General features: G+C 44.4%; 2 protein-coding genes across 4 annotated transcripts in view; one reads left to right on the plus strand and one right to left on the minus strand.

Annotated features, from left to right (window-relative positions):
- The window catches only part of vps8 (VPS8 subunit of CORVET complex), an 82570-nt gene extending 60656 nt beyond the window's left edge, over window positions 1-21914 (plus strand). For all 3 annotated transcript variants that reach the window (XM_084948524.1, XM_084948523.1, XM_084948525.1), the window contains 12 exons: window positions 1412-1458; window positions 1830-1974; window positions 8915-9004; window positions 10795-10977; window positions 11054-11135; window positions 12522-12604; window positions 14901-14981; window positions 15593-15762; window positions 17017-17185; window positions 18556-18609; window positions 18952-19032; window positions 20611-21914. In XM_084948524.1, coding sequence (XP_084804650.1) covers window positions 1412-1458; window positions 1830-1974; window positions 8915-9004; window positions 10795-10977; window positions 11054-11135; window positions 12522-12604; window positions 14901-14981; window positions 15593-15762; window positions 17017-17185; window positions 18556-18609; window positions 18952-19032; window positions 20611-20730 — 1305 coding nt within the window. In that variant the 3' untranslated portion in view covers window positions 20731-21914. The remainder of the gene's footprint in view (window positions 1-1411; window positions 1459-1829; window positions 1975-8914; window positions 9005-10794; window positions 10978-11053; window positions 11136-12521; window positions 12605-14900; window positions 14982-15592; window positions 15763-17016; window positions 17186-18555; window positions 18610-18951; window positions 19033-20610) is intronic.
- The window catches only part of LOC146374446 (uncharacterized), a 52178-nt gene continuing 44556 nt past the window's right edge, over window positions 17014-24635 (minus strand). Inside the window, exon 7 of the mRNA XM_084948528.1 lies at window positions 17014-23608. Coding sequence (XP_084804654.1) covers window positions 23512-23608 — 97 coding nt within the window. The 3' untranslated portion in view covers window positions 17014-23511. The remainder of the gene's footprint in view (window positions 23609-24635) is intronic.

The following is a 24635-nucleotide window of genomic DNA, read 5'->3' on the forward strand; positions in this document are numbered from 1 at the left end:
CAAATGCATTTACAAATATTAAAACCTGAGGACTGCTGTCCAAATCTGTGCCTTCTTCGTTTGTTGTGTATCAGATAAAATACATATATTGTGCGTTTTCCAAAGGGCTGTAAATAGTACAGTATAGTATTTACAATAGTCTTTATATCGCACTTTTCTACTTCATGCAGCATGCCTCATTCACACATGCATGTTTTTCTCTCCATAACTGCTTTTTATCTAACATTCACACTCTCATCAGTGAATTGCAGAGCAGGGTTCAGTATCTTGTCCACAGATACAGACTCGAGCAGCCAGGGGTCAAACAACCAACCTTAGAATTAGTAGATGCTCTAACTCGTGAGCTACAGCCTCCCAGTTTCGGTTCATTTACTTTGTCTCTTAAGTCATAATGTTGGGCTTTAAGTCTAATTTTAGTCCCTCTTTCAGAGCTGTTGCCAGAGCTCCTATCAGAGGATGCTGAGATAGTTTGACTCCTATGAAACTGAAGAGGGGCCCAGTTTTTGGAGGATTGCTAAACAGTGATTGTGTAAGGGTTGTATCAAAGTGAGCTCTGGTAGTGCTCTTTCTGTGGGGCGATCGTGGCTCAAGAGTTGGAAGGTTGCCGGTTCGAGCCCCGGCTTGGACAGTCTCGGTCGTTGTGTCCTTGGGCAAGACGACGTTGCCTACTGGTGGTGGTCAGAGGACCCGGTGGCGCCAGTGTCCGGCAGCCTCTCTGTCAGTGCGCCCCAGGGTGGCTGTGGCTACAATGTAGCTGCCATCATGTGTGAATGATGGATGACTGGATGTGTAAAGCGCTTTGGGGTCCTTAGGGACTAGTAAAGCGCTATACATTTACCATTTCTGTCCCTGCTCACACAAAGGAACAGATACTAGTCCTGTTTCTGGTTTGATCCCCATCTAGAGCTCTGTTTGGCTCTTGTCATGTAGCAGCTCGTCTGCTCTCATGTCTTCCTCTTGAGGCGCAGCAAACCTGTGTGAATGTGACATCCTGGAGGAGCTGGACTACCTGTAACCTGTGATACAATCTTTTGACAAGGACACTAGAAAAGCAAAACTAGAAAAAAGATCATTCAGCAGGGATAAAGAGAAAGCAATGGTCTCCATCACATCAGTAGGTTGGTGGTTCCATCCCTGGCTGCTCCAGTCAGCATGCCAAATATCCCTGGGCAAGATACTAACCCCAAGTCGCTCTCCGGTGTGTGATTGTTAGATGAGGCCTGTTGTATAAAGTGCTTTGAGTGCTTCAGGAGAGTAGAAAAGTGCTATATAGTCGGTCCATTTACCATCAAAGCAGGTTAAATGCATAGAAACTGTTTCCTAATAAGACATATTGGTGCTTTATACGCTGATATTCTCCTATTTTTTGAGTGATTATGTAAAATATTCTTCTTCTTCTCTCTCTCTCAAGGATGATCAGCTGCTTTTCAATTTCCTCAACTGCCTCTTGGAGCCACGGTACGGTGTGCGTTTACCATCTCCTGTCTTAAGCTTTGATTATGCTCTCTTGCAGACACAGCTGGAGATGTTCTTGCCAAGTAGTTCTGCTGTTATACTCCAGTTTAAGTCCTCCACCTCAGGTGCATAGTTGGTGCCATGTAAATTGTCCAGCTGTGAGTGTGTCGTCAGGAAAGATTGGGAGGCACGCAAATGTTTGCACAGAGCTTTGTGGGGACCCTTGTGCTCAGCATCTGATAATGAAAATCACTTGGACATGAGCAGAAGCCAGCGGACTTGCAGATGCACAAAGTTGAATCAATCCTGCATTTCTCTCTCTCATCCTAATTATGTTCTTCTTCTCCTTATGTGGTCACCTCTGCTCTTCTCAGGGAAGGCCCTCATTCAGGGTCCATCTTACCTCAAGAAGGTGACCTCCATGAGCTTCTGCTGGATTTAATGTGCCGCTTTGCCCCAGACCAGCTTCTGAGCTTTCTCCACACCTCCCAGCACTACAGACTAGAAGATGCAATACAAGTACTATTATAATTCTTCTTTGCATGTTTTTGTGTACAGAAGTTAAAAACCAAATTATTCCATAAACAGCTGCATTAGTTAATGTATGGAGTAATCTTGAGTGCGTCTGGGTAGAACATAGTTTCTATAGCTGTGATGCCTCGGGGGGGGGGGTATGTGTGTCGCTCTACCAGAGGCCTGGAAGTATCTTAGCCCGTCCTAGGACTGCACACACGGCAAAGACATTAACACATGTTCCTTTATGTTTATTAACACTTATAAATATACAGGAAGTGAAAAATGTGAATGAAGAAGAAATAGTGCATCATGGGAAGCCCCCAGCCTTCTAAGCCTATTGCAGTGTAACTAAGGGAGGGTTCAGGGTCACCTGATCCAGCCCTAACTATATGCTTTAGCAAAAAGTAGCTTTAAGCCTAATCTTAAAAGAAGAAAGGGTGTCTGTCTCCTGGACCTGAACTGGGAGCTGGCTCCACACAATAGTGTCCTGAAAGCTGAAGGCTGCCTCCTGTTGTACTTTAAATATTGTAGGAACCACAAGTAAGCCTGCAATCTGAGAGCAAAGTGCTCTGTTGTGCTCTGTGATACTGTACTAAGAGGTATTTAAGATGAGATTCTTCAAGATCTTTTCTGTGAGAAGATGGATTTTAAATTTTATTCCAGAAGTCTGGACCTTTGAAGAAACCTTAAAGTTTCTACACTTTATGATGATCCCTGATAGAAGCAGTGATAGAAGCAGTGACAGAAGCAGTGACAGAAGCCGTGACAGAAGCAGCGACAGAAGCCGTGACAGAAGCAGCGACAGAAGCCGTGACAGAAGCAGCGACAGAAGCAGCGACAGAAGCAGTGACAGAAGCCGTGACAGAAGCAGTGACAGAAGCAGTGACAGAAGCAGTGACAGAAGCAGTGACAGAAGCAGTTACAGAAGCAGTGACAGAAGCAGTGACAGAAGCAGTTACAGAAGCAGTGACAGAAGCAGTGACAGAAGCAGTGACAGAAGCCGTGACAGAAGCAGTGACAGAAGCAGTGACAGAAGCAGTGACAGAAGCAGTGACAGAAGCCGTGACAGAAGCAGTGACAGAAGCAGTGACAGAAGCAGTGACAGAAGCCGTGACAGAAGCAGTTACAGAAGCAGTGACAGAAGCAGTTACAGAAGCAGTTACAGAAGCAGTTACAGAAGCAGTGACAGAAGCAGTGACAGAAGCAGTGACAGAAGCAGTGACAGAAGCAGTGACAGAAGCAGTTACAGAAGCAGTGACGGAAGCAGTGACGGAAGCAGTGACGGAAGCAGTGACGGAAGCAGTGACGGAAGCAGTGACGGAAGCAGTGACGGAAGCAGTGACGGAAGCAGTTACGGAAGCCGTGACGGAAGCCGTGACGGAAGCAGTGACGGAAGCAGTGACGGAAGCAGTGACGGAAGCAGTGACGGAAGCAGTGACGGAAGCAGTGACGGAAGCAGTGACGGAAGCCGTGACGGAAGCAGTGACGGAAGCAGTGACGGAAGCCGTGACGGAAGCAGTGACGGAAGCAGTGACGGAAGCAGTGACGGAAGCAGTGACGGAAGCAGTGACGGAAGCAGTTACGGAAGCCGTGACAGAAGCAGTTACAGAAGCAGTGACAGAAGCAGTGACAGAAGCAGTGACAGAAGCAGTGACGGAAGCAGTTACGGAAGCAGTGACGGAAGCAGTGACGGAAGCAGTTACAGAAGCCGTGACAGAAGCAGTGACAGAAGCAGTGACAGAAGCAGTTACAGAAGCCGTGACAGAAGCAGTTACAGAAGCCGTTACAGAAGCCGTGACAGAAGCAGTGACAGAAGCAGTTACAGAAGCAGTGACAGAAGCAGTGACAGAAGCAGTGACAGAAGCAGTGACAGAAGCAGTGACAGAAGCCGTGACAGAAGCAGTGACAGAAGCAGTTACAGAAGCAGTGACAGAAGCAGTTACAGAAGCCGTTACAGAAGCCGTGACAGAAGCAGTGACAGAAGCAGTTACAGAAGCAGTGACAGAAGCAGTGACAGAAGCAGTGACAGAAGCAGTGACAGAAGCCGTGACAGAAGCAGTTACAGAAGCCGTTACAGAAGCCGTGACAGAAGCAGTGACAGAAGCAGTTACAGAAGCAGTGACAGAAGCAGTGACAGAAGCAGTGACAGAAGCAGTGACAGAAGCCGTGACAGAAGCAGTGACAGAAGCAGTTACAGAAGCAGTGACAGAAGCAGTTACAGAAGCCGTTACAGAAGCCGTGACAGAAGCAGTGACAGAAGCAGTTACAGAAGCAGTGACAGAAGCAGTGACAGAAGCAGTGACAGAAGCCGTGACAGAAGCAGTGACAGAAGCAGTGACAGAAGCAGTGACAGAAGCAGTGACAGAAGCCGTTACAGAAGCCGTGACAGAAGCAGTTACAGAAGCAGTTACAGAAGCCGTTACAGAAGCCGTGACAGAAGCAGTGACAGAAGCAGTTACAGAAGCCGTGACAGAAGCAGTGACAGAAGCAGTGACAGAAGCAGTTACAGAAGCCGTGACAGAAGCAGTTACAGAAGCCGTTACAGAAGCCGTGACAGAAGCAGTGACAGAAGCAGTTACAGAAGCAGTGACAGAAGCAGTGACAGAAGCAGTGACAGAAGCAGTGACAGAAGCAGTGACAGAAGCCGTGACAGAAGCAGTGACAGAAGCAGTGACAGAAGCAGTGACAGAAGCCGTTACAGAAGCAGTGACAGAAGCAGTGACAGAAGCCGTTACAGAAGCAGTGACAGAAGCAGTGACAGAAGCCGTTACAGAAGCAGTGACAGAAGCAGTTACAGAAGCAGTTACAGAAGCAGTGACAGAAGCAGTGACAGAAGCCGTGACAGAAGCAGTGACAGAAGCAGTGACAGAAGCAGTGACAGAAGCAGTGACAGAAGCAGTGACAGAAGCAGTGACAGAAGCCGTGACAGAAGCAGTGACAGAAGCAGTTACAGAAGCCGTGACAGAAGCAGTTACAGAAGCAGTGACAGAAGCCGTGACAGAAGCAGTGACAGAAGCAGTGACAGAAGCCGTGACAGAAGCCGTGACAGAAGCCGTGACAGAAGCAGTGACAGAAGCAGTGACAGAAGCCGTGACAGAAGCAGTGACAGAAGCAGTGACAGAAGCAGTGACAGAAGCCGTGACAGAAGCAGTGACAGAAGCAGTTACAGAAGCCGTGACAGAAGCAGTGACAGAAGCAGTGACAGAAGCAGTTACAGAAGCAGTGACAGAAGCAGTGACAGAAGCAGTGACAGAAGCAGTGACAGAAGCAGTTACAGAAGCCGTGACAGAAGCAGTTACAGAAGCAGTGACAGAAGCAGTGACAGAAGCAGTTACAGAAGCCGTGACAGAAGCCGTGACAGAAGCAGTGACAGAAGCCGTGACAGAAGCAGTGACAGAAGCAGTGACAGAAGCAGTTACAGAAGCAGTTACAGAAGCAGTGACAGAAGCAGTGACAGAAGCAGTGACAGAAGCAGTGACAGAAGCCGTGACAGAAGCCGTGACAGAAGCAGTTACAGAAGCAGTGACAGAAGCAGTGACAGAAGCAGTGACAGAAGCCGTTACAGAAGCAGTGACAGAAGCAGTGACAGAAGCCGTGACAGAAGCAGTGACAGAAGCCGTGACAGAAGCAGTGACAGAAGCAGTTACAGAAGCAGTGACAGAAGCAGTGACAGAAGCAGTGACAGAAGCAGTGACAGAAGCCGTGACAGAAGCAGTTACAGAAGCAGTTACAGAAGCAGTTACAGAAGCAGTTACAGAAGCCGTGACAGAAGCAGTGACAGAAGCAGTGACAGAAGCAGTGACAGAAGCAGTGACAGAAGCAGTTACAGAAGCAGTGACAGAAGCAGTGACAGAAGCCGTGACAGAAGCAGTGACAGAAGCAGTGACAGAAGCCGTGACAGAAGCCGTGACAGAAGCAGTGACAGAAGCAGTTACAGAAGCAGTGACAGAAGCAGTGACAGAAGCCGTGACAGAAGCAGTGACAGAAGCAGTTACAGAAGCCGTGACAGAAGCCGTGACAGAAGCCGTGACAGAAGCCGTGACAGAAGCCGTGACAGAAGCAGTTACAGAAGCCGTGACAGAAGCAGTGACAGAAGCAGTTACAGAAGCCGTGACAGAAGCAGTGACAGAAGCAGTGACAGAAGCAGTTACAGAAGCCGTGACAGAAGCCGTGACAGAAGCAGTGACAGAAGCAGTTACAGAAGCCGTGACAGAAGCAGTGACAGAAGCAGTTACAGAAGCCGTGACAGAAGCAGTGACAGAAGCAGTGACAGAAGCAGTTACAGAAGCCGTGACAGAAGCAGTGACAGAAGCCGTGACAGAAGCAGTGACAGAAGCCGTGACAGAAGCAGTGACAGAAGCCGTTACAGAAGCAGTGACAGAAGCAGTGACAGAAGCCGTGACAGAAGCAGTGACAGAAGCCGTGACAGAAGCAGTGACAGAAGCAGTTACAGAAGCAGTGACAGAAGCAGTGACAGAAGCAGTGACAGAAGCCGTGACAGAAGCAGTGACAGAAGCAGTGACAGAAGCCGTGACAGAAGCAGTGACAGAAGCAGTGACAGAAGCAGTGACAGAAGCAGTGACAGAAGCAGTGACAGAAGCAGTTACAGAAGCAGTGACAGAAGCCGTTACAGAAGCAGTGACAGAAGCAGTGACAGAAGCAGTTACAGAAGCAGTTACAGAAGCCGTGACAGAAGCAGTGACAGAAGCAGTGACAGAAGCAGTTACAGAAGCAGTTACAGAAGCCGTGACAGAAGCAGTGACAGAAGCAGTGACAGAAGCAGTGACAGAAGCAGTGACAGAAGCAGTGACAGAAGCAGTGACAGAAGCAGTTACAGAAGCAGTGACAGAAGCAGTGACAGAAGCCGTGACAGAAGCAGTGACAGAAGCAGTGACAGAAGCCGTGACAGAAGCCGTGACAGAAGCAGTTACAGAAGCAGTGACAGAAGCAGTTACAGAAGCAGTGACAGAAGCAGTGACAGAAGCAGTTACAGAAGCAGTGACAGAAGCCGTTACAGAAGCAGTGACAGAAGCAGTGACAGAAGCCGTGACAGAAGCAGTGACAGAAGCCGTGACAGAAGCAGTGACAGAAGCAGTTACAGAAGCAGTGACAGAAGCAGTTACAGAAGCAGTGACAGAAGCAGTGACAGAAGCAGTTACAGAAGCAGTGACAGAAGCCGTTACAGAAGCAGTGACAGAAGCAGTGACAGAAGCCGTGACAGAAGCAGTGACAGAAGCCGTGACAGAAGCAGTTACAGAAGCAGTTACAGAAGCAGTGACAGAAGCCGTGACAGAAGCAGTGACAGAAGCAGTGACAGAAGCCGTGACAGAAGCCGTGACAGAAGCCGTGACAGAAGCCGTGACAGAAGCCGTGACAGAAGCAGTTACAGAAGCAGTGACAGAAGCCGTGACAGAAGCCGTGACAGAAGCAGTTACAGAAGCCGTGACAGAAGCCGTGACAGAAGCAGTGACAGAAGCAGTGACAGAAGCCGTGACAGAAGCCGTGACAGAAGCCGTGACAGAAGCAGTGACAGAAGCAGTGACAGAAGCAGTGACAGAAGCAGTTACAGAAGCAGTTACAGAAGCCGTGACAGAAGCAGTGACAGAAGCAGTGACAGAAGCAGTGACAGAAGCAGTTACAGAAGCAGTTACAGAAGCAGTGACAGAAGCAGTTACAGAAGCAGTGACAGAAGCAGTGACAGAAGCCGTGACAGAAGCAGTGACAGAAGCAGTGACAGAAGCAGTTACAGAAGCAGTGACAGAAGCAGTGACAGAAGCAGTGACAGAAGCAGTGACAGAAGCAGTTACAGAAGCAGTGACAGAAGCAGTGACAGAAGCCGTGACAGAAGCAGTGACAGAAGCAGTGACAGAAGCCGTGACAGAAGCCGTGACAGAAGCAGTGACAGAAGCAGTGACAGAAGCCGTGACAGAAGCCGTGACAGAAGCAGTGACAGAAGCAGTGACAGAAGCCGTGACAGAAGCCGTGACAGAAGCAGTGACAGAAGCAGTGACAGAAGCAGTGACAGAAGCAGTGACAGAAGCAGTTACAGAAGCAGTGACAGAAGCCGTGACAGAAGCAGTGACAGAAGCCGTGACAGAAGCAGTGACAGAAGCAGTTACAGAAGCAGTGACAGAAGCCGTGACAGAAGCAGTGACAGAAGCAGTGACAGAAGCCGTGACAGAAGCCGTGACAGAAGCAGTTACAGAAGCAGTGACAGAAGCAGTGACAGAAGCAGTGACAGAAGCCGTGACAGAAGCAGTGACAGAAGCAGTGACAGAAGCCGTGACAGAAGCCGTGACAGAAGCAGTGACAGAAGCAGTGACAGAAGCAGTGACAGAAGCAGTGACAGAAGCAGTGACAGAAGCCGTTACAGAAGCAGTGACAGAAGCAGTGACAGAAGCCGTTACAGAAGCAGTGACAGAAGCAGTGACAGAAGCAGTGATAGAAGCCGTGCTTCCTTTGCCTTCAAGCTGCTTTTTTGGAAGTTTTACTGGAGTCTTTTAAGTATCTACAGATCCACTCGACCCAAACCCCCACCAGGACACCGAACTAACCTCATTTTAAGAAGAAGAGATTTCTGCGCAGCTGTGATGTTGAAATTGTTACCTAGAGTCAGGATGAACACTTTAAATACTCTTTTTCTTGGTGTTGACTGTGCAGAGTGCACGCATCCTCGACACAGTGTAGTAAGTACGATTTAAAATGTAAATTTAAATTCACAAGTCTTAAATGGGTGTTTTCAAATATAAGAAATTACACAGGGTGTAAGGATGATCTACACCCACACACTGAGTGTCAATCATAAACACAGCAAGTTGGAGCAGCACAGTGGAAAGCAGATTATGGAAAGAATAAAGCAGCATGTTAGTCGTGACTGCACAGGTAAGCATCCTGCAGCCAGACTGAGGCGACCGTGTTAAACATTCAATGTTTTTATCTGTAGATAACTCAGAAGCACCACTGCAATGAAGCTACAGCCTACCTGCTGGAGATGAAAGGAGATGTTCATGGAGCATTTGCTGTCTCATTAGAGGTAACAACATAACATCAAAATACCAATTCAGCTGATTTTATATAGCAACACTTGCACTTTAAATTGTAAGGTAAAGACTCTACAATATTTATGCTCTAATCGTAAACCTTTTACCAGATTAACTCAAGACAACCAGCAATGACCTTACTGCCTTACTGCCCACTTTGTTGGGCTGCCACGTTGTCACATCCTTTTGACATCAGAGCTGTTTTAGTTCTTGGTGGCATCAAGGTGCTGAAACATTCGTCAGAGGTTCTGATTGATCTTCACATTTCACACCAGAGGTCCTCTGTTGGGCTGGGCTGGGTGACTGGTTCTTATATAGCACTTTTCTACTCTTCTGAGCACTCAAAGCGCTTTATACAACTTGTGCATTCACCCATTCACACCAGCACATTTTTCTAAGTGCTTTCTAGCTAACATTCACACACATGGATGTATCTTGCCCAAGGATATTTGGCTAGGGGAAGTCAGGAATCGAACCACCAACCTTCTGATCAGTAGATGACCTGCTCTACCGCCTGAGCTGGTCATCTGAGTATATTCAGGAAACCAGTTTGAGATTATTTGAGCTTTGTGACATGATGCGTTATCCTGCTGAAGCAGCCATCATGTACACTGTGGTCGTAAAGGGACGGGCAATACTTCGGCAGGATGTAGCATTTAAACAATGTTTAATTAAGCGTTGTGCGATATGACAAAATATATCAGATGACAAAATGAAAACATCTATTGTTTCATATTCTACGCTATCGTTTGTTTCGCGGCGTCGCAAAACTGTTTATGGCAATATTTTTTCATGGTTTGGATGGTCACCGCGTGGATGCAGGCACAGAGAAAACCAGAAAAATGGCGGCTGTTACAACTTATGTGTAGAAATGTATCGTTTAATGCATCGGTCAAAACACCTGACGCCCAGCTGAAAACACTTCATACAAGCTGCCCAAGAGTCACTGAGCTGACAGGAAAAGCACTGTTCTGTGATTTATATCGTTCTCGGGACGAGAACTGTGACATATCAGGATCTGAGATTTTTGTCATGTCGCACAGTTCTAACTTAATTGGTACTTAAAGACCTAAAGTGTGCTACACACAAGGCTGGATGGATCCATCAAATTCTGATCTTCCTGTCTGAATGTTGCTGTAGAAATTGAGGCTCATCAAATTAGTGTTTCCTGGCTTCTGTTGTGAAAAGTGTTGCCTCAGTTTCCTGTTCTTAGCTGAAGTGGTACCTCCTGTAATCTGCTCCTGCTGTAGCCCTTTAAGAATAACTGGCTTTAATGAGCGGTCATCTGAGCTACTGTTTCCTTCGCATCAGCTCGATACAGAATACCTATACTCCTCAGACTGCAGCATCAATGAGGCATTTTTGCTCAGAGAATTGCTCACTGGGTAGTTTCTTTTTCATACTGGTCTCTGTAAACCCTACAAGATGGTTTTGTGGGCAAATCCAAGTCGATCAATCAGCCTGTCTGTCACCAACAACCATGTTCAAAGTCACTTTTCACCCAAATCTTCCCAGTTTCACTTTGAACTTCAGCGGCTTGGCCTGAATGCACTTAGCAGCTGCTGTGTGATTGGCTGATTCAATACTCTCATTGAAAAGCAGATGAACACGTGTACATAACAAAGTGACCTGTAAGTGGTATGTTGGTGTTTACACAGACAGTGTTTTTAATTGTGAAGTAAAACATTTTCGCACTTAAAATACTGAAAGACCAAGTTGTTATACTGCTGCTGTCTTATGGATGTAATTGTTGTGACACAAAGCTTTTTTGCTCTCTGTGAAGACACTGAAGGACACACTGTGTGCTCTTACTGCTGAGAGTGACAGTGGAGCGAAGGATGGGAGATGGGACGAGGACGAGGCTGTGAGAACTGAATCGGTGCTGATGAAATTAAAGGAATCTGTGAATGACATCATTGTCTTCTGTCATCGAAGTTGTCAGGGCCTGGACCAGAAACAGAGAGAGGTGGGTGCTGTGCGCGGGTATGTTTGCTGTGAAGAACTGACATTGCTAGTTATTACTTGTTTTCCTTATCTCACAGGTTCTCTGGTTTCCACTTTTGGACACAATGATGGCGTCTCAGAAACAAGTAAAGGGGCTCAATGCTAAACACACCTCTGACGGTAACAGTTTGCATGCATCACTACACATGTAAACAAAGATGCCTCACTATGACGATGCTTCCTCTCTAGTCTTTCAGATCTGTGCAGCTCTCTGATGACTTTTTGTAAATTTAACACATTTTGTTAAAGTATAAAAAGCTACTGATGCTGAGCTCCCTCGGTCAGACAAACTGACCAGTTCTGTGATTCAACAAAGCCAAAAGCAGCCATTGCCTAAAAACCTGAATATGACGAGGTAGTAACCCTTTGTGCAGTGCTTGTGTGTCCAGTTTTATAGTGATTATAAGCTTGTGCTACGGCAGGAGATGGAACAAATACAACTACACACTGTCAGGCCAGCGTTACACATCAAGTTTAGGTTTTGATGTTAATGTTCAACCACAGTGGTGGAAAAACTACTGAGACTCTTTAGTTAAAGTCCTACCGCCACATTTTAGACTAGAGCATTTAAAAATGTCAAATGATCATAGTTATTTTGTCTGTATGTGCTCAGACAAAGCTCAGCGTGTTTACCTTTGTTGGATAGAATATGCAGCACTCCCTTAAATAATATTTCATTGACCCCAGGACCAGTATTTCCTCCTTCCCATTTTCCTTCCTGCCCGCTCTCAGTCCAGCAAGGGTTCAGCAGTGACCAGTGGGTCACGTTAGCATAGCTCAGGAGATAAAGTGAACCCTCCACTGTTCTGAACACTGATGGTTTGATCCTGCATGCCAGAGCTTAGGCAAGATACTGAATCCTGAGTTGTACCTGTTGTGTCCATTGGAGTGTGAGTGCATGAATGTTAGGCTAAAGGCACAGAAAAGTTTCACTAGCAGATTTTTCACTTATTTCAAGCAAAAATATCTCGTATTAAGTGGAAAAAAGTGCCAATGGAACAAGTAAAAATTCTCCAGATCCAAGATGCACCGTCTCTCAAAACAAGTCCCCATATCTCACTGAAATGTTGCTCTGTAGCTGATTGTGTCTTATTTTAAGTGTGATGAGATATTTTGACTAGAAATTAGACAAATATACTTGGTAAGATTTTGAGCTTTTGCAGTGAACCTAGTGCAGACGTGGTCCATAACTGTGTCTGAGTTTATTCAGTGAGAATGTCTGGGGGCGTGAGCAGTGTAATGAATATGCTGTAGTCCTCAGCACTGACGTGCTAGCTCACTGTGTGGAGCTGATTTGACGACATGAACTTTGTTTCAAAGGAAATAAAACAGTTTAGCTCTAACTCCAGAAGGACCCTTGAGCAGTGAGTGTGTGCACTAAAGAGTGTTTGAGCGGTGGTTTTATTGCTCATCAGAGAGAAAATTGTACATGCGTTTTTTTGTTATTGTTTTTTTATTGAATCAGTTCTTGGTGTGGCTAATTCATCATGTCTGTAAATGTCTTAGTGCTGAAGGAGCTCACGATGAAGGTTCTCAACGCTATGAGCAGCTTTATTTCTTTACCTGCCATCATTCAACAGATCCTGCAGGTTTGTATACAGTCTGTCCATGCATCTATATGCACACACACACACACACACACACACACACACACACACAGGACGGTGAGAAATTCTTAAACCCACCCTTCATGTGTCTTGCTGCATGCTCAGTCATCCAGGTAAGTAAATCACGTGAAGGTGAGTCCATCCTACCTGCAGCGGCATCGCAGACCACGCCCCGCCACAATAATAGAGCAATTCTTTATTTAATTATAAACTTTGTCCTAATTATGTCCTGTGTTTTAACTATTTAATAATAAAAAGGAAACATCACAAAAACATTAAGGTCATGAAAATCAATTGAGATTTAGCGATTCAACGAGGCATCCACCTTATTTATTGAAGAGTATCGTTATCGGTGATACTGGCCCGTATTTACTTGGTATCGGATCGATACCAAAATATGCAGTATGGCACACCACTTCCTCCCAGCCCATTGTTCTTTCAGTGATGCTAGTTCAGTCATTGTGCAAATGTGGAAACCTGCAGTCAGCTGAGACTGAGTCACCTGGATGAGTGAAACGTTTCTCCCACTGAAAAACAAAACATTGCAAAGCAGCCAGTGTCCAGGTTATCAGGTCAGTTTGTTTTTAGTTTTAGCTATTTTAGGGGGATATCTGTGTGTGCAGGTGACTATTACTGTGCATAATTATTAGGCAACTTAACAAAAAACAAATATATACCCATTTCAATTATTTATTTTTACCAGTGAAACCAATATAACATCTCCACATTCACAAATATACATTTCTGACATTCAAAAACAAAACAAAAACAAATCAGCGACCAATATAGCCACCTTTCTTTGCAAGGACACTCAAAAGCCTGCCATCCATGGATTCTGTCAGTGTTTTGATCTGTTCACCATCAACATTGCGTGCAGCAGCAACCACAGCCTCCCAGACACTGTTCAGAGAGGTGTACTGTTTTCCCTCCTTGTAAATCTCACATTTGATGATGGACCACAGGTTCTCAATGGGGTTCAGATCAGGTGAACAAGGAGGCCATGTCATTAGTTTTTCTTCTTTTATACCCTTTCTTGCCAGCCACGCTGTGGAGTACTTGGACGCGTGTGATGGAGCATTGTCCTGCATGAAAATCATGTTTTTCTTGAAGGATGCAGACTTCTTCCTGTACCACTGCTTGAAGAAGGTGTCTTCCAGAAACTGGCAGTAGGACTGGGAGTTGAGCTTGACTCCATCCTCAACCCGAAAAGGCCCCACAAGCTCATCTTTGATGATACCAGCCCAAACCAGTACTCCACCTCCACCTTGCTGGCGTCTGAGTCGGACTGGAGCTCTCTGCCCTTTACCAATCCAGCCACGGGCCCATCCATCTGGCCCATCAAGACTCACTCTCATTTCATCAGTCCATAAAACCTTAGAAAAACCAGTCTTGAGATATTTCTTGGCCCAGTCTTGACGTTTCAGCTTGTGTGTCTTGTTCAGTGGTGGTCGTCTTTCAGCCTTTCTTACCTTGGCCATGTCTCTGAGTATTGCACACCTTGTGCTTTTGGGCACTCCAGTGATGTTGCAGCTCTGAAATATGGCCAAACTGGTGGCAAGTGGCATCTTGGCAGCTGCACGCTTGACTTTTCTCAGTTCATGGGCAGTTATTTTGCGCCTTGGTTTTTCCACACGCTTCTTGCGACCCTGTTGACTATTTTGAATGAAACGCTTGATTGTTCGATGATCACGCTTCAGAAGCTTTGCAATTTTGAGACTGCTGCATCCCTCTGCAAGATATCTCACTATTTTTGACTTTTCTGAGCCTGTCAAGTCCTTCTTTTGACCCATTTTGCCAAAGGAAAGGACGTTGCCTAATAATTCTGCACACCTGATATAGGGTGTTGATGTCATTAGACCACACCCCTTCTCATTACAGAGATGCACATCACCTAATATGCTTAATTGGTAGTAGGCTTTCGAGCCTATACAGCTTGGAGTAAGACAACATGCATGAAGAGGATGAAGTGGACAAAATACTCATTTGCCTAATAATTCTGCACTCCCTGTAATTTAAGCTAAGGCTTGTTTCATTATTTGGACTTATTTCACTGTTTAACAACATGTTTGTTCAGATTGGTCAAACAATCCTATGAACAGTAGCAGCAGTTTATACAAACACCGCAATTAATTATTGGCTGTGTTTACATCCTGATTTAGCTTAATCTTATTTGTCTGTGCCACAGAGCACCATAAAATCACCATATGGTCACACTGTTCACTGACACTTCATTTCACACTGCGTAACATCAGACTCCATCTGCCTGCTTGTTTGTTAGGATCCAGTGTATGGCAAAGGCAAGCTGGCAGAGATTCAAGGCCTCATTCTGGGTATGCTGGACACGTTTAACTATGAACAGGTAAGACGTGTGTGTGTGTGTGTGTGTGTGTGTGTGTGTGTGTGTGTGTGTGTGTGTGTGTGTGTGTGTGTGTGTGTGTTTGTGTGTGTGGCAAGGTGTTTCTGCGCAGTGTACCAGGGGCACGGAGAAGAGTTGTCGTACCATAGGCACGAGGAGTGTGTGTGTGTGTGTGTGTGTGTGAATGGCAGGTAATATTTGTGTTCAGACTAAACAGCTGTTTGAGTTAGGTATGTGAAAGTAACTATATTATAGAGAGACTTGTCTCCATAAACAATAGTATTGTATGATGACGTGTTAATAATCGTTGTTTGCCAGGAGCAAAAACAGATGAATCAAAACCTCTCGAGCTTTTACACACACGTTACTGTTTGCATGAATACAGACATATGCCTTTGGAAACGTTTTCAGCATAGCATAGAAATTACCGCCCGTTTCAACCCATCATTACCATCTGATGGGTTGAAACGGGCAGTTTGTGTTGCTCATGTAGTCATGGTGTGAAAATAATCTTTAGCCTTGATCTGTGAAGGAAAACACGTTATTCTAATTACACATTTTGAACTCTTTATGGCACATGAATGTAGACATAACTAAGAAAAAAAATGTTTCAGACTTTACTTGAAACAACCACCAATCTGTTGAACTACGACCTCCACTGGTCCCTGGCTCACCTGCGTGCTGCTGTCACAAGAGGACTCCACCCACGACAAGACTGCTGTAACATCTGCCTCCAGCAGTACAAGAGGAGGCAGGATGCATCTGAGGAGATCATTGTTTTCAGGTAACACACACACATTATATATGTATACATATATGTGTGTGTGTTTACATGGGAAACTCTTCCAGGTCCTTTACTTTTTGTATAATCTTGTTTGCACTCCCTGTTTCTTCTTTTGTTATTGCCACAGTGTCATTTGCACGCATCATGACTGTAACTCAGTATTAGTTTATGAACATTGAATAACACATTAACAATAACAAAGATCAATGTTCTGCTAATCAGTCGTGCAGAAAGTTTCCGTGGCTTGTCACCTTGTTTATACAATATTTAAGACTAAAAAGGCTCACAGCTGATCATACCCAGGTCTTGGTAACAAGTGACAAACTGAATCATTTTTTTATAAACTTTATCTTGAATAACTATTTTCTCTTCTTGACGGAGTCTTTTTTGATCTGCTTTTCACCCGCAGAGCCTGTATGACCTGTTACATGTCGTCTCATGTCTGTGTCCTATAATTTTAATGATCTCATCATTTTCCATATAATCAATAAGCCATTTGTGATTAAAATGCCGTCATGGGGAGTTTTACCAACATGATAAGCTAGTGAACTAAGCAATCTTGTGCAAAATCTAAAGTTAAGTAACGGTGTCATTGAGTATCAATGAAGTCTTGTAGGCAGTCATTGTCCAAGGATGATGGCCTGACCCTGACCAAAACATCTGAAATGATTAAATTCAGGTTTATTAAATAACACAAATTTAAACAACAGTTTTGTCAAAGCGCATCAAATTGTAAGTTAAAGACTTGATTCTTTTAGAGAAAAAGCCCAACAATCAGACAGTTTGCTGTGAGCAACACGTGGCGACAGTGGGAAGGAAAAACTCCCTTTTAACAGGAAGAAACCTGCAGCAGAACCAGGCTCAGGGAGGGGCGGGGCCATCTGCTGCGACCGGTTAGTGATGCTGGGAGGGAGAAGGAAAACCAAATAAGTTGAGGAGAAAACAGTCAGTGATCTTCATCAACAGCCAGTCAGTCAGAATGACCTGCTCTGGAAGTGCCTCAATGCAACCCACGCAATGCTAAAGCCCAGCAGAGACCCTATGAGACAAAAAGCAGACTGGGTCTACTGATTGGATTTTACACTGCCCCCATCCAGATTATGCCAGAAGTTTTGGTTATGGCTCATTATTAGAATACTTGGCCCACAGCTCACAGATCCCTTCACTAGGCTTTCTTAAATGGAACTTGTTGCTAAAAGCAAAACAATCCATAGACATTAAAATGACTGTTTATGAATGTTTGTGTCTCTCCAGCTGTGGTCACCTGTACCACCTGCAGTGCCTGCAGCAAAAGGATTGTGTGTGGGGCTGTGCTTCAGAGCTGCAGCGGCAGTGGAGGTGCTACAAGTGTTCGGCCATCCACGGAGGAAGAGTCGGGCCTTCCACTGAACCAAAGAGAGGCCGTAACACATCTCTGGCACAGGTGTGTGTGTGTGTGTGACTGTACTTTAACCCAGCATGAAATGATATAAGTTTGTGTCTTTGATAGAAAGTTTGTTCAAAAATACAACAAGCACCAAGCTAAAGCAAAATGTATTCTGCTCACATGTTCATGAAAAGCTTTATGGCTGTGTGGAATCAGACAGTACAGATATGACTGCAGACGTTCAGCAGGGGGTTTAGAAAGCGGAGCATTAACTGTTGTCTCCCATTTTCAGTGGCTTAAAGCGATTTTGTCAGACAGCCCACAGTCTCATGGCTAGCTGAGGCATCTCTCCTTGTTATTGTGTTGCAAATAAGGCTGATTAAAGCTCTGTTCATTCCAAGTACTGAACTTGCAGCTGGAGCTGATCCTTTGGCACAGAGATGTTGATGCAGTTAAAGGAGAAAAACCAAACAGCTAATCCAACAAGAAAGGACACAGCAGAGGTGTCACACTCATTTTAAATGGGGGACCACCTACAGCCCACTCTTTTCTGTCAGTGTGAAGACGTTACATATTTAACTGTTTTTCTACATGATGAAGAAAAAGACAGGAATCCATCAGCACGACTCTTTGGATTTAAATTGTAAGAAATAAAACGTCAGATAATTTCAGACTGTCCAGTTTTTGTTTTGTTTTTTAAACTGTAGTCATAAAAAACAGAACTTTCTATAGCAGAGAGTGGAAAACAGAAACTTTTCAAAGGATTTCTTAGAGAATTGGGCCTAATTTGTTGAAGTTTCCTTTGGTACTGAACAGCAGAAATGAGGCTTTCTTGTCAGAGGTCATTTTTGAGGGGAAAACAGCGGCTGTACAAAACAGCTGGTTCATAAAAGCAAGCGAGTAATGCAGAACATATCACCATCAACCTTTGATGGGAAACTGGTGGGCTTTTATTGTGGTGGGAGCATGACAGCGAAGCGAAGATAAATTCATGCCGATGTTTTCCACGTGTCTTCTTTTGCTGTTGGTTCGATGAGTTTTGGTCGTCGAGTGACGAAACCTGCAGTTTTAGAGTCTGTGCCATGTGGTAACACGCATGTCCGTGTGCGTGCTGTCGGGGGGGGGTCCGTGTTGACGTCTTTCTGTGCAATCTGTTTACCTGATCTTTAATGGCTGTTTTATCTGTTTGGTGCTTGTTGAAATGGTGTTGTTGGTGTTTCTGTGGATACCACACACGTTTGAATTTAAATGACACATTCGATACATCCTATTAAACCAGATGCTCTGATGTTGCATTTCATGACATGGACGGAGCTGGGCAGACTTCCAAACCTTGCTGTTTTGATTTCATTGTTGAGTCCAAGGATGAGGAACGTTGTACTGAAACTAACATGGCTGAAACAACGCTGTCCCTCTCTGTGCCACAGACACATGTGACATCAGCACGCCAAGACACAGGAGCGTCGGCTCTCAGGAAGAAGGTAGGTTTGTGATCGATCCCAGGACGTCGAGCTGTGGCCCTCTGTCTCTGCTGAAGGAGTCTGCTCAAACGCTTTCTGAGCAATAATTCTGAAATCATGGAGTGATCACTGTACACAACTTATTCTATACAAATCTCAGTTTGTAGTTTAATGTCAACATTAATATCAACAGCATTCTGTAGTTAACATGAGTCTCATCAACCGATTGTGAGACTAATCAAACTAATAATTATGTTGCAGTTCTGGTTTCTTTCTAAATTACTGTCAGTTTTGCACTTTTTACAGAATATGTAACAAATGACATCTGAAATGACTGTTTGTGGTTTATGTGCTGTGACGCAGGTGTTCGCTGAGGCAACACTGGACCTTCAGCAGGAGCAGTCCTGGGAGGAAATCCGCTGCTTATACCGAGGACCATCCAGGGTATTAAAACGAGCACTTCTCTACACACAGATTCCACTGATGCTGAAATTAATATAACGCAGTGCTTGTTATTTTTTGTTATAGTTTAAAAACAGTTATCATTACACAACAGCAGTAAAAACAAAAACAAACACAAGCAGGTGATCCTACAGGTGAGTTTTTGTGCTTGTGCTTGTGTACTGCTCTGAAATGTCAAACAATCAAGATGTGATTGACGTGCAGGCTTGTTTGACAGAAATGTTGCATTAGCTGTTTAGACATTATAGCTATCTTTACACAAAACTACATTTTCAGAGGCTCAGAAGTAACCGGACAGACTGATAAGCAGTTTCTTGGCCAGTTGAGCCACGAAACTGGTAAAAAAAAAAACAGATAAAAGAAGCTGAAGCAGTCTTTGCTTATTGTGTCCAATTATTTCAGTGCACGTAGCCTTGGTAGGGTGTGTCCATCTGTGGGACCAGCACCCCAAAACAGGAAGTCCCCGTTTATCTAATCCTAATGTATGTTTCTGTGGGTCAGCAGGCAGTGCAGAGTTTAGATGGAGTTGATGAGCGAGGCCACTGGTTTCTGAATGTCTACCCTCCCTCCTCCACTGGGAGGAACCCTGAGTTGCCTTGCAGGCCCAGTATTCATCAGCCCCCCCTCTAGATCAGTGCCAAGCCACTCAGTTGAACTCAGTCAATTTAGGGACTAAACTGTTAGAAATCTGGAGTAAATTGTAAGAGCTATTTAAACTCTATTAATAATAATAATAATGGATTGCATTTATATAGCGCTTTTCAGGACCCCTCAAAGTGCTTTACAATGCCACTATTCATTCACTCTCACATACTGGTGGAGGCAGCTGCCCTGGGGCAGACTGACAGAAGCGAGGCTGCCATATCGCGCCATCGGCCCCTCTGGCCAACACCAGTAGGCGGCAGGTGAAGCGTCTTGCCCAAGGACACAACAACCGAGACTGTCCGAGCCGGGGCTCGAACCGGCAACCTTCCGATTACAAGACGAACACCCAACTCTTGAGCCACGATCACCCCGTGATACTCAAGTTTTTACCTTCACAAAGGGTTAAAAAAGGAATATGCACAATTTAGACTATTTGAATGTGTGATATTTTATTAAAGCACAACCCAAAAATAATCAAATCACTTGAATTATACTTATCTAACCTACTCTGATCTAATGTTGACTAGTGTTCCTGATAATAGTCCAACAGGAAAACAGAATCCCTTGGAAATTCAGCTCCAGACTTACTGCTGACGATACAATCCAAGCTCTCACTGCGGTTGTACAGGGACTGAGGGCTCCTAACACGCCCAGTCACTCCCAAAGCCATGCAACCTGTGCTTTAGCATCTTCCACAAGATTATTTGCATGCAGACTATGCAGCCAGTGATCAAACCACCAACTTTGTGATTAGTAGATGATGACCCGCTCAACCTCCTGAGCTGCAGTCAGTCAGGCTGCAGACCAGCGAGGGTGCCGTGCTATCCACCACCAACAACATCAACAATGCCCACGTGAGCATCAGGATGGACCATGATCTTTTTCTTCTGTTTCTATATTTTCTCTCTTTCCTAGTTGTCCATCCTTTCAGAAGTCTCCCACTGCCACGAGAAAACAGGACCTCTGTTCTCTGTCCAGCTAGGAACAGAAAGTTTCCAACTGAAACTCTCTCCTCCGCCTCTCTTCGAAGAATAACATCATGACTGCTTGAGGATAACATTTTCCTTTTGCTCTTTTCAACACCAAAGTCCTTTGGGATTAGCTGATGTCAGATCTCGCTTTAGTCCCAGTTATTCCATCTTTTGTTTGTTTTTTTACTGTGTACAACTTTACCCAAAATGTTGGTTGAAGAAATGATGCAGGAGTCTTCAGTTGGATAAGCTCTGCGCCTCATCTGGCTCATTTTGAAATAGAAGTTGATGTTTGGTGTAAGTTAAAGTTTGATGCAGCAGTTAAACTCTGAGGTGGGACTTCCAGGGAGTGATCTTTAAAAAACATAAAAACATTGGATCACATCTTGTAAATCATTGTGATAATTCTCAGTGTAGCTTTGCTGAACACCTCAAAACTGTTAATATTTACACTAATATATCTATTAATGACCTGTAAAGATTTTCAACATTTTCACAAAATATTAGAAAAAAACGATGTACTGTGTAAATTAAATGAAGCAATGGTATCTTTAGCATAAAAATGAGTATCCCTCTGTGTGTAGCCGGAGCTTTTCTGTGTAGTGTTGTGAGAGGCAGCGTGTGATTGTTCGTCGGGGGAGTCCCTCATTGTCAAACAGGAAACCTTGGCCTTCTCTGTTTAAATGATAAAGAGACTAGAGGGAAAACAAGGAGTGAAATTTAAGCTCAAATATGACTCAAAACCACTTCAAATGTTGTTTCTGTAGTTATCCTCCTGCTCCACATGCTTGGTTTACAGCACATTATGGCTTCATTAATAATTCAACCAGAGCAACAAAGGCCAGAATGATTCACAGCAAATGATGTTTTTCTGTCTCCTCTGCTACATTATACATATGTGTACATATACAAGACTGTCATTAGAAGGTGGATTCAAATCATTTGGCTTTCTGTTGCACATTATGTAGTAACTGTAGTGATTGTGGCTGGATGTTGTGTTCATTATTGTTACTTTATAACTTTCTTGTAACAGAAAAAGCAGAAGCAGAGGGCAGTTTGGCCCACGCAGTGCTGTTCTGGGTTATTCATCTTTACATTTAAAAAGCTCCCATCTGAAAACATCAAATCGAATTTGTCATCAGTGACATCACTGAGCTTTGATACTAAATCCTTATTTACTGTTTCTCCTGCCTGAGAGCTGTAAGAATGGGGACTTATCCTCTGCTTAATAAACCAGCACGTACTGTATATATGTCTCATGTGTTGTTTGCTTTGTTTGTGTCTTCAGCTCTCATAATTTTGAGTTAAAGTTCTGCATCACACCAACTTCAAAATCCTCTTTTAGAAAACCTTCAAAACTTCCTCTGAGGAATCAGTTTCACTTTGAACTAACAGCGCACTGACATCTAGAGCTCAAAACCCTGCAAGCAGTTACATATTTCAGTACAATATATCAGGACAAAGACATTATTACACAGTTACAGAGAGCATGCAGACAGGATTTTACATCTCCCATCTCCAGAGGCTGAACATTAAGAAATAACAAAGTAAGAACAGCTGACAAGCAGTTTCATGGCCAGATGATGTTTTATTCTCTTGTTACACTGGACGTGCTGTGAAATGTTGAACCTGCTTTGGTAGCTGTGCACTACAAGTCTCAATATGAGGTCACAGGAGCTGCTGTGGAAGAGGCCAAACTAGGCTGGAGAGAGAGCGAGTGCAAAGTTTAGCAGCTGTCAAATAAAAAGTCTTCAACATGAAGACTGAACTAGCTCAGCTCAGCACAACAGTCTCACAGAAGCAGAAGTCTCCAATCAAAAGATGACTTCATGAATGTAAATACACAAAGTTTCCAACTGCTCATTACACTCGAGAGCGAGGAGGCCCAATCAGACAGGCTGTTTCTGCAAAAACAAACAAGACGGAGGAAAGGAACGGCTCATGATTCGAAGCATAAAACATCAGCGAAACCTGATAGAGAACATGTGAAGGCATGTATGGGAACATGGCTGCCAATGGAAATGGGCCACAAGTCAGACAGTTAAAGTAATTTCTTGACTGAGAACATGTGGCAGAAATCAGCCAATCACATCTTCATTCGCTGATTTTAACTTTTGACTAATGCTTCAAATTTGGCTTCAGCACCTCATCAGACCCGCTGACACTGATTTTCAGTCCAGTTCTTGTGTAATGTGACATACCTCAGCCTTTCCTCCATCTTCCTGACAGCCAGCCTTCTACTGAGGCCGTTTCTGATGAAGCTTTGGTGAAGAGTACATGAGGCAGATGCATCTCTCTGGGCATGTGTCAGATCTTTGCTGGATTTGATCTCATTTCTTGAGTTTCAGATACTGTTCACGTGCTGCAGATAGACTTTTAGACCCGCTACATCTTCTTTGTCGTCCCCTTTTCCTGATTCCTCAAAACATTCATAAATAAAAGCCTTGAAAGTGAAACTGAGTGGAGAACTATTACACTTTAAAAAAATCACAAGACAGTCTGGAAGAAAAATCTGGTGGTGCATTTAAAGAGGAACAAACATAAAAAAGACATAAGACATCAGTAAAAACGTGTCATAATTTATGTCCCTGTATGCGGAACCTGCACATGTTGCTATGTGTACATCTGCTTTTGCTGTGTAGAGTCTGTATAGTCCAAAATAAACAGCCAGGTTTGCTTCTGTTAGTGAAATGATGCCACGATTAGGACAGCAGACCCTTTAGTACTCCAAACTACTGTTCTTATTATTTTGGAGATGCTACAACCGTCGTCTGGCCAGCATCATTTGGTCTTTGTTAAAGTCGTTCTGCTCTTTTATAAAAAGCACTCTTCACTACCCGGATCTTTACTCAAGCCACGGGAAGTCCAGTGTACTCCGGTGGCCCAAAGCAATCATAGAGTTCCTGCTGGTGCTAGATGATTGTACTGGTTCCTGATCAGGCCTGTAAAGATGAAAAGGCAGGGAGTAAACATGTGTACATACACATCTAAGATACTCTTTTACTTTGCGCATGTGTCAGCAGGAGAAGGGTGTTTCTAAAACATCTTGGATTACAGCGAGACCTTACTAGGCCTAAACCTGAATCCCAGACTCCCACTCCTACAGGGGAACACTGAGGAATGCTGATTTGACTCTCCTAACCCTGCTCTGTCCATCTGGGTGGGTGCCAAGCTCCAGTCAGGACGGAGGGAGAGGCTGAAGTGCCAGCAATCCTCCACCTCCCATTAAATTCCTCCCTCGACGAGCTCTCAAATAAAGAAGAGCCAGTGTTTATCCAGAACAGGCGAAAAGCCCCTTTTATCTATTTCTGCCAAGAGTCCCAGTCTTTGCATCCTGCCTAAAGGTCTCTTAGGCTGTCATTTCCAAAACACATTGCTTATGCTGGTTATTCACATATAAATAACTATAAATTTTAGGTTTCCTTATCAGACGGGAAACAGGTACAGTGCCCTTTCAGTGGTTCTGGATTGGTGTCATTTCGACCCGTGAGGATGTAACATGTCTTTGACAAGTTGAAGAAGGAAAGCAGGATTATGTTGTTACATTTTTTTACTGCAAAAGTAAAAACAGGAAAATGTGTGTTTTACTGAATGTGAGCAGAAAACGTGAATTTTGTTTATGTTTGTGAAGAGAAACAAACATACACTGAAACATGCACAGGTACATAAATCAACAATCTTCTTGTGTTGTGTGTGTGGGTGTCATGAAATGTTCTTGTAAAGGAGGGTGGGACGTTTTTCAGCCTAATGATGGTCTGCTTCACTTGCATCACTTGTTAGGAGACCACCTTTTGCCTCTCTGATGGGTCCCCAGCTGTATATGGACCCCTGATTAGCTGCCCATTGGATCATTTGGGCCAGTGTGCAGCGACAAATTTGAAAAAGGAGCAAAATGGCCGTTTATCCAAATTCTTCTGGACCTGACTGCAGATCATAGATGTACACTGTGGTGTGTAGCATGCTCCTCAC

This window comes from Perissodus microlepis, chromosome 13 (genome assembly GCF_051167445.1).
Source record: "Perissodus microlepis isolate ML-2025 ecotype Zambia chromosome 13, ASM5116744v1, whole genome shotgun sequence".
Classification (NCBI taxonomy): Eukaryota; Metazoa; Chordata; class Actinopteri; order Cichliformes; family Cichlidae; genus Perissodus; species Perissodus microlepis.